Source organism: Oenanthe melanoleuca, chromosome 2 (assembly GCF_029582105.1).
Source record: "Oenanthe melanoleuca isolate GR-GAL-2019-014 chromosome 2, OMel1.0, whole genome shotgun sequence".
NCBI lineage: Eukaryota > Metazoa > Chordata > Aves > Passeriformes > Muscicapidae > Oenanthe > Oenanthe melanoleuca.
In genome coordinates this window covers 99,882,476-99,895,943 of record NC_079335.1, presented here as the reverse complement: position 1 = coordinate 99,895,943, position 13,468 = coordinate 99,882,476, and the positions used below count along the sequence as shown (strand labels likewise).

Genomic DNA, 13,468 nt, shown 5'->3' with positions numbered 1-13,468 from the left:
TTAGCACTTGTGTTAAAAAATAAAAAAAAGTCTTTGCGGAGGATGAAAAAGATCCTCTTTTTTTCATTAGCACCTTCTCTTGACATTAGGTAGCAGCATTAATATTCAAATCACTGCTTATGAAATAGCTACAATACTGGTCTGTCAACGAATGCCAGAAGAATTTACAAGCTTGGCAGTCTGCCAACAGTCTGATACACTAGACAGAGCATCAGAAACCCCACACAGAAATTACACAGTCTTAAAGTTAACAGAAAGCTATGCATAATTGTGTGAAGGAGCTAAATGAGACTGAGGGAGGCATTTTTATTCCAAATCAATAGAGAGATTTGCAGTAATTCAAGCACCATAATTAAACCCTGTAAAGATGAAACACTGATTGTGCCAAATTTCAGACAGATGCTCTTCCTAGTTAGCTGTTTGATGGGCAGGAGAAAAATAGAAACTCCTGCATCTAAATGTTTATAATTTACCCTCTTGTCTGCAAAGAAATGCTTGATGCTTAGAAGCTGAGCTATGAGTTTCTGCTAGACTTAATCCCTCCTGACTGACAAAAAAATACTACTTGCTTGTTTGAAAACAACTCAGGTCAGGGCCATGGACTTCTGGTCACTCTCAATAAAGTAAACAATCACAAAATGCACCAGACTGGCAGTGGAAGAACCTGTTGACCCACAGGGCAGGCTGCAAGTGTATTTTCAGTGTCTTGTATAAAAAGTATGAGTATTAAGCTACCTTACTGGCAGACAAATAGCCTCTCAATGTTTACATGCTATGTTAATTAAAAAAAAAAACAAACCAACCACCTTGAGTAATCAGTAACCCTGAAGAGAGAATCTGGCATCATTCTCTGATTGCTATGGTTGAAAATAGAAAGACTGTCATTTTATTCTAGCAAATGCCTTCATATCTATTTCTAATTTTGCTAACACTAGGAGATCAAATTTAGATGTGTAAGGCTGCATCATGAACAAATGTGGTGCAGCTCCTTTCTACCTCTGCCTGGACTTGCATGCCCTTGCAGGAAGCCTAGGGAAGTGACCCTGCTCTCCTGCCATCCCCTAAAAAAGAATGAGCACTATGTCATATTGCACTACTGACTTTAACGCTCATCCTTTTGGATTTCACTGATGTGTACAGGAGTCTTTTAATGTCTGTGGTGAGGAGAAGAGTGTTTTGTTCATGTGTTTGTGACTTAAGACCACTTTGAGGGCTGCACTGTCACCCATTGGCAAATAATGCCTTTGATTCTTCCTTCCCACTGCAGCATTTGTAACAAGCCCTTCACAAGGACAAAAGCTATTTCCCAGCTTACTAACCACATCTATACCAGCACACATCTGACCCAGCTTCTCCTCAGGTGCTGCTGCTCTGCTCTCCAAGGTATGGTACCAGTGATCAGGGGGTGAGATGCGACACAGCAGACGGCTTCTGAATCTGGAAGGTGCCTTCAGTAACATGAGTGACACTTTTAGTGCAGAAATTAACTGCTCTCTTTCACTTGACAAGGAAATTAGCTAACCAAATAGGCGAGCTTGGATGTATGGCTAGTGCTCCCTTCTCCTGCCATCACTTGTTAAAGGAAGAGGAATGAATTCATAAGAAAAAGAGAGTGAATCCTGCAAGCAGCTGTTTTAACCTTGATGACAGTGGTACATGATTTCACCAGACATGCTCAATAATAGGTTTCAAAGTAAGCTGTTGATTTGTAAAAGGCAAGACCTTTCAACTATTACAAAAATATAAAGAGCATTTAGGATTTAAACATACACAGTCAGAAAAAAAGTCACACCCCTCAAAGAATGTTGCAGATGTAGCATTTAATCCTGCTCCATTTAATTTGTAATACGTTGGAACTAATATAGGTTTAACTAAATCCCATGTTAAATACTCTAGATGCCATTTCTGTTCATACTCAGAGTAAATGCAACTTGCAGCTAGAGAGTGCTATGACAGCTTACAACTGCTAAAACACAGTTTGCCAACTATTGTGTATTGCCTTTCTGGATCTCTTTCTTTTACTAAATTAAAGATCGGTTGGTTTGGCAAACGAGCACATTCTACCTAAAACAGAGAGCTATATCCATGTAAAAGGTTTCTTTTATACTTTGTTATATAAGTAAGAAAAATTTGGAGGTGAAATTTCATTAGTAATCAGCAGAACCTTAGGTAAAAGCACCCACATACTGAACAACGTCACTACATAATATGCAACTTCCAATTTTAACTACAAGGCATTTTAGGTATTGAATTTTTTTACTACAAAAATAATCATGTTTGGGCTTTTGTTTGCTTGTCTACAATGAGCAAGGCATCAGTTATCATTCACCTATATCTTAGCTAATTTGAACTGAGAGATATTAAAAACTCCTTGTGATTAGCTTTTTTTTAACCTATGCAGCAGTAATAGATATTAAAATGCACACCAATAAAGGCTATTGAAATTAAAACTTTTGTTTTGAATTGTATGTCAGACAGGTAATTCGACTGTTTGGACAATATGTAAAGCTAGAGCATGTAATTTTTAAATGCTATGTTCATTGATCAGGCTCTTTTTAGCCTCTTTTCTACACTACTATTGTTGTAACCAAGGCAAATTTGATTGTCTGACATGAACTGAGATAATACTGATGGGAAGAAAACACAGGAAGTGAACTATATGGATGATCTGCTTGGATATCATTATTGACCTTTTTCTTTTAAATCACCAGAAAGTCACGTTCCAGAAAAGAATGACTTGTTGAATTCTTGTGTTTTATCATCACCAAGAAAGGATCACCATAGCAACAGGAAAAGACTATGCATTGTGAGAATACTCACAAGCTGAACAAGATCATGGTTTAAGATAATGTCCCATGAGCATGGCAAAATGCCAGCCAGGGGAGGGAGGGAAGTGGGACTTTTACAATAACAAAGGAATTTAAAAAGACCTAATACTGTAAATGTGAAATATATGTGTATTCAAGGCTAAAAGAAACTGCAAGACAGTGGATCGACAAGCTGTACAGCTCATTTGTCTGGGCAGAAAATCAACAGGGCTTCTTATTGATAAATCCCTCAACTAGTTTTTAAAGGTCAGCTGCCAAATGACTGATGCGCGTCATTATGACCTTCCCTTTAGCCTCTCTGTTAGGGCATCCAAAATGTTTTGCAGCTAGCAGGAGACGTTCATTCAGTAACTACACAGAAGAGGTTACAGAAAACATCTCATGTAGGTCACCCATCAGGCAGAACCTGCTTAACTTCCAGCAATTATCTGCGAAGTCTGATCCAGCATTGCCATCGAGAGGTGAAAGGATCATTACCTTTGTCATCTGGTGTATCTGTTCTATTTAGACACTTATCTTTGATTACCTCCTACAACATTTTTCAATCCTCAAAGTTCAATTCCACAATATTTGAGAAACAAAGCTAAAAACCTATGCTTAACTCAAAATATGAATCAGGATGAGTTCAGAGTATGTCACTGAATGACATTTAACGAATATGATGCTTCCCACAATTTTTTTCCTGACTTTTTTTATTTTCACTATGAAACATCCATCCTCAGCTCTCATGTTTTGTCAAGAAATATTTAAAATTAAATAGGTAACATAACACTAAAAATTACAGATAAAAACATGTTTGAAATGAGAAATACTGCATATAGTAATTGCTGCTTTCAAAGCCATGTTATTTGCAACCATTTCTTTGTGGCAAAGTGTGGCTTTTGCTTTAACATCTCTACAAGTGCTTCTGTGAATTTCAAAGCTGCTTTTTGCCTTTGCCCTTTCAGCCAGTTTAGTAAAGGAGTAAATTCACACTGAGAGAACTGAGACTATTCCAGTTCTGGAGATGCTGTACCTCTGATTCCTCCATTTTCTCTCTCAACATTTGTGTTAGAAAGTCTTAAGTAGGGTTTGGGAAACATAAAAAATCCTCAGTGAAAACTGCCAATTTACTAATGCAAAGTGACACTAAACCCAAGCATTTTAATTTAGATGAAGATCGCTTTGATGACAGACAGGCTGTGACTTTGATGACTCAAGGTTATACAGTCTACAGAATATAATTTTCCTGTGACTGAACTATCTGTGTCAGACCACCACTGATACTATCACAAAGACCCAGTGGTTTTTACTGATATTGGTAAATGAACTGATGAGGTACCTCTTTTTGTACCATGGAAATACCACCTCTAGTAGAAGTTAGACATTGCTCACCAGCACCTGAACATCATTTTACTCTTTAAACAGGGAAACATCACTGCTTTGCTGTGAACTTTGTTTCTACCATAACTCACCTAACATTGCTGCTTTCTTTGGTGTACAGCAGTCCTTCACCAAAAATCTTTGAAGCAATATGATCTCTTCCCTCTACTTCTGTGGATCACTGGCAAGGACAAGAGCAGGTGTTCCTAGCTCCCACTCTTACTAAAACTAATAATTACCAAAAATGAAGGTGGGTGTCTTGAGCTCTGTTTGTCCATGATTTGAAACAGTTAACTCTGACTATGGCAATGAAATTTATTTTTTACTGGCAGAAGTTAACAAACAGCTTGAGCCAACCTACTAGCATTCTGCATGTTTCCTGACATCCTTGATATTGTCTCTGTGTCCAAGTACTACAATTTATCCAGAAGAAAAAGTGTAAATTGTAACTTGTCAGGTCTACAAAGTTTACAAGATGAGATTGAGCCAACACAAGGTCAAGCATAAAAGCATGTGCCAAGGACAAACAGGACCTCTTTCTTTGAGCAGCAGGAGCTATTAAGAACAGTGCAAATATCCTGAGTAAATCCTACCATAGTCTTTTGCTAGCTTGCACTGAAATGAAGTGGAAAGAAAAGTAAACAACAAAAATTACCAACCAAAGGCCATTGGATGCATATGATTCACAACAGCAGCACATCCTCAAAAAGTTTATGGCACACTTTCTAAAGACATGAGCTGCTGAGAAATCCTTCAGAAAATGTGTTTGTATAGAAAGAGGAATACAGATCATAACCTTCAGATACAAGCAAGTCTAATAATTTCAGAGAAGAAAGGGACTACTAATTTATGATAAAAAAATTCAGGTAGAAAATTGCATGTTGTAAGTGGGGAAGAGCCATACTGTAATCTTACAATGGCATGGCATGGCAGCAAGGAGGGAATGACAGGTTTTAAAGAATGATACTGCTTGTGTTAATGTTTGGGACCCTCAGCTCTACAAGGAGCTCTGTCACTCCTTAGAAGCAGCTGCCCTACTTCTCTGCCAGAGAAGAGATGAAAGGAAATGCTGCAAGGAGTTCCTTGACACTGCAAGGAAAAAGAGCCCTAAACAACAACAACAAACCAAATGAACCAACCAACCAACTACCCACAAAAATACAAACCTCAAAGGTATGACCCTGACATGTACTTCTGAGAAAGACATATATACCTGCCTCCTCTTGTATAAAAACTGGCATATGGATGCATCCCCAAACTCAAAGACAAATCATTACCAAAATCATTATGGACCAAGTTTTTCCTCTAGCATTTTAATTTTATACCACTTCTAACAACAAAATTGCCAGGACAGGTTCTAATTTACACTCTACAACTGAAATGAAAATGAGGACAAAATGCAAGGGAGGCATCAACATACACCTGAGCCTATAAATCTAAAGGTAATCTGATACTCAAGAAGCAAAAGACAGGAAAAACCTCTAAAGTTAGCCTCAATGTATATTTTCAGGGACTGTCAGTCACAAAGCAGAGTGAGATTGCTGGGATCTGTAAATTGTTTTGACTTCCAGCATTTTCAGCACAAGATGAATGCCACCATGACTAATGGGATTTTCTATTAAACACAGCCTATGGAAAGTAGACACTTCAGAAAACAAATCAGCACTTTACATAAATGCATTTATGTCTAAAATTAGATTTACTTTTTTTTTTTTATATGAAGCTGACTACAATATATTCACTGATTAGGAATACAGCATAAGAAACACTACTGTACCTTATTTATATGTAGTTGAAGGTTTTTGCTGGCTACAGAGAAAGTGCTATCACATCAGTTAGGTCAAAACTCAACACATAAATAGCCTAAGACTTACAGAAGAAAAATAAAGCAGAATATTAAAAAAAAAAGAAAAAAAACCCCTCTGTAACAGCATTTAAAAATGGTGGCAAATCTCTGTCATTTCAGTTTTGCATTTACTACTATGATTATAGCCCTACCTATCAATTACCTATCAAAAAAAAAAAACCTCTCATTTTTGCTTTTCTTTACAGAGGGAGGCAGATGAGTTTCTTCTCTGAAGTGCTCCACTGAGTTAATGTGACATGAATGCCACCTTACCTGAGTCTAAGTGCCAGGGGTCGGTGGCGGCCGACATTGGTGGGATGGTGAGTGGAGATGCTCCGCAGTTGGATTCCACCAGTTCTCCTTGGATGTGGACGTGAGAGGAAGTGTTGGTAGGTCTCAGAGCTGCTTTGAGTGGAGCAATCTGGTTGAACTGGACTCTCGATAGGCAGCCAGTGAATCCTGGGGTGTTGTATTTATAGATATCTTGGTCAATCTTCCCAATTTCTATGGGAAAATGAAGAGGGAAAAAAAAATTAATCAAAACAATTAATTGCTTTGGAAAGCACAGTTGGTCTGAACACATTGATTCCCAGAGCTCAGTTCCCAAGTCCCTCTCTGAAGGAGACTGAGATTGTGTCAGACCCTGACAGGTTTCTTTACATTTCATTACAGATTAAAGCTGGAAACCTTCAGGCCTTAACATGACTCGGTTTCACTGCTATGCTATCATTAAAATGAAAGGCTGGTATGAAGGAGTCAGTGAAGGAGTCATCAAAGTACAAAAGGCCAGGAAAAAGTATCCTTACTGAGAAGAATATTGGAAAAGAAGGCAGAAGGCAGAAGAACAGTCTTGGCCAGGGTCTCTCCTCTAAGCTGAAGCCACTGCTGCAAGCGATTTCCCTTCCTTAGCTCTGGCCTATTGCCCTCTCAGTTCTCCTGAGGGGGCTGGGACCACTTGTGGTCACTTCTGTCCCTCTCCTGTCTCCTCATCATGAGACCAAGTCTGCCTTCATCAGGAGACCAAAGATGAAGGGTTCTCCTGGGTCCCTTCTCCTGAGAGCCAAGCATTCCTTCACCAGGGAGTCAAGCTTCCCTTCACCAGCAGGCCACACATCCCTGTGGCCTGAGGTGGAAAACCATCCATCTCCAGTCTCTGTCCTTTATTCCATGCAGTGCTGAGAGGTGGCAGGATCTCATCCAGCCCTGCTGCAGGCTGAGGGAGCTGAGACCCTGCTGCCAGTCACTTTGCTGCTGCGGGCTGACAGATAAGCTGGCAGCTGGCATCCATGAGCTCAGCACAGGGCTCTGCTACCACTCTAAAACAGCTGTTGTCTCTCAAAGTTGCCCCCCAGGTGGCTTTCTCCATTCTAAAACACCAGGTCAGATGACCTCAAAATAATGTAAAATGCCATTACTACTCAGGAAACTGGCATCTGCTCCCAGCTGTTTGAATTCTGCCAGGACCTGTTGGAACAGCCTGAGTCACAACCAAATCAAAACTATCCCTCTCTGTCAGCTGTCCGTATTACAGAGATATTAACATTTCAAAGCCTCACTGCAGTGTCTAATATAATATTTACATGACAGTGGGGAATTTGGCTTCCTTTCTTCTGTGGTGGTGCAAAGTGTATGAAAAGGACACATGGAAGCATCATGTTTGTGCTGTTTCAGGGACTATTGACCCAGAGGCATGGGGACACTTCCAACCACCTTTCCCTGGATCACTAGGTTAATGCCTGGCCCTTGAAGTCTGTGGAAAAAGTCATACTGAGCTGAGCAAAGAAGTAGAGGGACAGAGTGGACAGAAAAGAGGGAGCAGCACCATGTTATTCAAAGCACCATGTTATTCGAAGGCAACCTTTTCAGATAGGAACAATAACCATTGGAAAATCTGTTTTTTGTAAAAAAAAAATGCCTGCAAACTACATGATTATGCCATAAAAAAAGGAAAGAAAACAGAGGTGGGAAAGAAAACCTACTGAGAGGCTTTCTCTGTGAAGAGGAGGTATCTTTTTAATAAATACCTATTTTATTCCTTTTGCTCTGCCTAATCTCTGTTCCAGGTCAGCCTTTCCAGTCATCAGTGGGAAAGGGCTTTATTTTAAGAGTTTCAAAACTAGTTAAACTGGGAACCAAAGTACACCTGGGTTTGAATTGCTACCAAAAAAAAAAAAAAAGAAAGAAAAAAGAAAGAAAAAACCCAACTAAAATTATTAGAAAAATGCATTACTAACCTTTTGGAAATGCCTGTGTTCAGTTCTAACCAAATCAGGAACAATTATATGGGTTCTGGGCTGTTTAGTGTCCCCAAAAACTAGGGCGATATACATGTCAGTGCTACACTCCTAAGTGTACTGAGGGCTTGGGATCAGGGATACATACATGGAGTTTCAAGGCTACAAACTAGACAAACCGTTTTATTTTTGGGGTTTACACTTCAAGCATGTAGTGAGAGGAAACTGCTGGAATTGGGTCAGATCTAGAGCATGACTAAAACAACTTCATGGTTTTCACACAGAACTAAGCTACCTTTTCTGTCTTTGCAAGCATGTTAGAAACATAAACACGCAACATTTAAGTCCCCCTCATACCTAGCATAAGGGCACACAACAAAAATGGATAATCTGAAAATCACTTGCATTAGATCATTATACAATCCACTACACTATAGTCCCTGCATTTTCCCTTCTCTTTCTCACTTGAGAATGTCATTACTTTGTTAATGCTAATCCAGCCTGTATTAATGCTACAGCCACGTTTCACCATCTGGCAGAGAGCAGTGACTGTCATCTCTGATAAAGTGGATACATCCTTAGGACTCAGATAAGGACTAGCTTAAATGCTTACAATAAATGTATTAGTCACATCCAGCTCTCCTTCAAAAATATTTAAAAAAAATAGCATTAGCAATATCGCTTCAAAAATTTGCTAGTAAGTAAAAAAACCTCACATATGCACACACATTTTCCATAGTTAGTAGAAAAGCTGTACCAAAGCCAGTTCATGCAATTTGAATGCTACCTGTAGACTATGTCACTCAGACAGGTTCCTTTCTGACCACAATATTCATTCTTTCTTACTTCAATAAAATATCCATGGCATATTCAGTGAAGAGCTACATTTTTAAATAATCCTTATAATCTAAGAAACAACAAGACTCTTCAAACACTGTAACCACTTTTGCTAACAGTTTAGTGATTTCACTCACATTTTAGCTATTCTGTGGAACTTCATGCAGAAGCTAATAGCCTCCCACTCAGAATCCTGACTGACCAGAACAAAGATCCATGAATATAACTGTGCTTATTTAGGAACTTCACTGCCATGCTTCTCTAACTTCCAAAATAAGTGATGGATACTAGATACTGAAAGAATTAAAAAAAAAAAACCAAACAAAAACGAAACAACAAAAAACCCCAACGTAACAAGGCACCTTTCTAAAGACCCACATTTTTTGTCTAAAACATTCCACAAGTGATGGCTGTGAAAATGCAAATTTCCTGCCAGCTTGCATCTCATCAATGCTAAAACAATATAGAACAGCTTCCATGACTGTGAGCATGTTCCTGCCCCTGCATGTCCCTTGGGGCACACTGATACCCTCGGATGTTAGGCCATTATGCTTTGTTTCCCTGGGCATTTGAGCCTAATAAACCAATTCCTGGGGAGTCTAATGATTGCAAAATGAAATGTGTCTATGTTCTCATGACTAAAATTCAATTTTTTCCCTGTAACAAAGAGGAGACAGAATCAAAAAATGATTACAATGACATTACGTAAAAAAAAGAAATGTTCAATGCAACTACTTTGCATTATTCCAATTTTCAGTGCATAAACTGGTGCAAAGTCATATAAATATTACAGTGTACAGATTATCATTACCCAATAGCAACATTTATATTATTGCTTTCAGATCTGATGCAACAATCTCCTGCTGGCAACTTACCCTCAGGTATTTCTGTAATGAAAGACTGCAAAAAAGTCACTTATAGGCCTTTTTTAAACTTCAACTAGTTTTAACCATTTCCTGTCTTTTTTTAAACTTCAACTAGTTTTAACCATTTCCTGCCTTGACCACACAACCTTCTGACTTGAGAAGGTCACAATTACACAAGACCAGTCAGGAGAACCCATTCTAGCATTGCAGCCTACAAATCCTTAACACTAAGCATTCACACAATAACTATGCAACTGGTTTTTGAACATTTCAAAAATCTATATAACTGACACACAGTATGGCAAGAGCCTCACAGACTTTGCCCCATTTCTTGTGTGTTATCATTCACTGAAGATATCTTTAACATCAATTACTTGTGTTTTGCTATTTCTTTAACAGCAAAAAGATACAGGAATTTAATCCTTATTTATTCACTTTGTTTTCAGCACTTACTTATCATGGTTGCAGCAGGAACATGCCAATAACAATGAAAATAATACTATTTTTCTCTGGAAAATTATGTGCCACTACTAAAGAAGCTCTTTATCCACTTGGTGAAAAGATGTAAAGAACATCTATTTTCAAGCATATTTCACAGAATCACAGAATATTCTGAGTTGGAAAAGACCCACAAGGGTCACCAAGTACAACTCTTAAGTGAATGGCCCATCAACCCAGAACCTTGGCATTATTAGCATCCAGCTCTAACCATCTAAACTTATCTCATCTGTAACACAAGGCACCATTAATGAGTACCCAACATGCTGAAATTGATTATTTTATAAATCTAGAAGAAAATAAGCAAAAATAAATTATATTGAGGAAAAAATTGTGGCTGGACCAGTGCATAAGTGACAAATGTATAAATAGCACACAGCAATACTAGTCAGTGTAATTAGGTTGTTTTTTAAGCTTTTTTGCCCTTACTACACTACCAGTAGGTGCAAAGTTGTGACTCCTGCCTAGCCACTATTATAAGAGAAACCAATGAACAATTTGATTCAGATTATTACCCAAACTGACCTAGTCAGCATGCATCTGATGAAATACTTGTAGAAGTAGACACATTGCCAAATACACATTTTGTCTACTTTCCCTTTTCTATTTTCCATACTTACCATTAAAAGATTTATAGAGTAGCTCAAAGGGCCACAGAGCTTCTAATAGCACAAGAAGTTACTGCACTGCTGGAGAGGTCTGGCTTTACTTAGTTTTACCATCTATTTTTTATACATTCTTGTAGCATCACTTAGAAATACAAGAAGAAAATGACAGCGTGATGTAGAAGGAAACAAAGATGATATGTTTGGTCCCACAGCTCTGAGCAGGTTTTGCAGAGCTGGAGAACAGCTTTCTTTTTATGAAAAGTTCCCTGTGTGAGGATCCTAGAATGTTTCACACATACACAAGGCTATGCACCACAAAGCTGTTCAGTCCAGCACAGTACTGTGCCAAACCAGTATTGCTGTGCTACACGTGGAAAGATGGCCTTGGAAAGTGGAAGAGGACAGAGAGCCAGCCACGAGAGAAGTAAACCTATAAAACATGTTTTTATTACACATATGTGGTGAGTATCTTTGCTCAATACCTTCTTGCTATGTAGCTGATCTGTGCATTTTTTTCTTGATGGGCTCTCAAATGCATATCAATACAGAAAGTTACAATAAATTCTGAACCTTGAACAGAGTTCCTGTCATACAGAGATCAAGACATATATTTATAGTAAATTATGCTCCATTACGAAGGAAATGTAAGAACTTGAAGTACAGTTTGTGGGTATGTACTACAATGTATGTAATAAATATCCTCTTATGAATTCCCTTGGAGCCCTTCAAAGTAGAAACAGGGCATAACCAAGGCTCAGCAAGGCTCTCAGTAAATGCTACAGCCATCTAGCTCTTTTTTTGGTAGTGGGAAAGCTCTGCCCAAAGTATCACATGGGATGGTAGGGAGAAATAAAGCTCTGTATGCTAGTGTGACTTTGGTCTTGACAGAAGACACTTTTTAAAAGAAAGTCTCAGAAGCACAACCAAAGCCCCCTTCAATTCCATTTGCTAAGAAGATTACTTCTCACACAATTTACACAAGACATCATTTGGGTTTTGAAAATGATGAAAAAACCTAGCTGTTTGGATTTAGGACAATGACTCGTTTATATGTGCCCATTTACGCACAGAAATACAAGAGCTTAATGATTTTGGAAAGCAAGGAGCCACATCAGCGGTGCGAGAAGTTCAGCTTTGCCATATGGTGGTACTTCTGGCTGAACTACCAGGCTGCTCTGCTATTTCACTTAAGATCAAGAATCCACTCAGTGGGTAGACAAAAGGTAATCCATTATCAATCTCTATAGCCCTTCCACTAGAGGTACTAAATTGACCCTAAACTGTATAACATTTTAATAGACTGCATAGGTGAATTCACCAATTCAATTAAATGAACCACTAATTGCTTTTGGGTCAACCTTAGCAATAGATTTTCTCCTAGAAATAAAGTACTATGTGCCTCCTTGTCCCCCTTTTCCCCTGTACCCAGACAGGTACCTTGTTATGTCACCTGCTGCTCAAAGAGCAGTTCAATCAGCATCTCAAGCATCTCTCTGTTATGGCATCAGGCTCCACATAATAGAAAGCAGTTTAAACTCTGCTGAAAGGGAGCTATTGATTTCAAGATTTGCAGTCCACAGAGATTACGAAATCGGTTTCACTTATTTGAAGCCTAGATGAGCCATTCAGTGCAACATCAAACCATAGCACATACCGATACTTAAGAACTGGTATGGTGTAAAAGAACCCAAGAGAATTAATTAGTTTGGATCCCAGTCATCAAGAGAACCTATCTGGGGTAGCATATACCTGCTAGACCAAAGCCACAGGGCTAGAAAGTCCATGTTAGGAGCAGTTACTACACATCCAAAAGAGGGGTAACACCAGGGAATGGGAAAATGATATTCTGACACACTGCCTGGGTCTTTTGGTGAATATGCTCCAGTGTGAGGGATCTGGCTGTTTATATCTCCTCTGTCCTAAGAGCAGCAATTTCTATATAAAAAAACCAGAAACATGCTAATACCACTTAACTGTGTAGACAACGTGTGATTTTAGAGATGCTAAATACTCCCAGTACAAAGCAAAGAAGCTAAATTCTCAGAACTACATTTAATGAGCTGTACTTAATGTAAACCTCAAGACATGTATGGGGACTGAACTGAGCTACTGTAAAGACTCTTCATGGCCCTCAAACTTTCCTGGCTTTTAATTTCAGTCTCTGAAGTAAATTTCAGTAAGTGGTATAAACTAAATATAAAACAATGGGGACTTTACTTTATCCATTACTCAAAACTGAGCTAGTGCATGCTTTCTGGAACAAGATGCTCATTTATGGAGAACATGCTCAAGGGATGCTGGGGGCACAAAAGGGTGAGCAGCCCCTGAAAATGGGCATCTGAGCTTCACAAGACCCAAGTGCAAATGGCTACCAAGTGCTCCTTATGCA

General features: G+C 38.8%; 1 protein-coding gene across 1 annotated transcript in view; it reads right to left on the bottom strand.

Annotated features, from left to right (window-relative positions):
• Positions 1-13,468, bottom strand: part of CNTNAP2 (contactin associated protein 2) — a 1,042,550-nt gene that overhangs the window by 18,827 nt on the left and 1,010,255 nt on the right. The window contains exon 22 of the mRNA XM_056484872.1: positions 6,310-6,540. Within this exon, the coding sequence (XP_056340847.1) occupies positions 6,310-6,540 (231 nt within the window). The remainder of the gene's footprint in view (positions 1-6,309; positions 6,541-13,468) is intronic.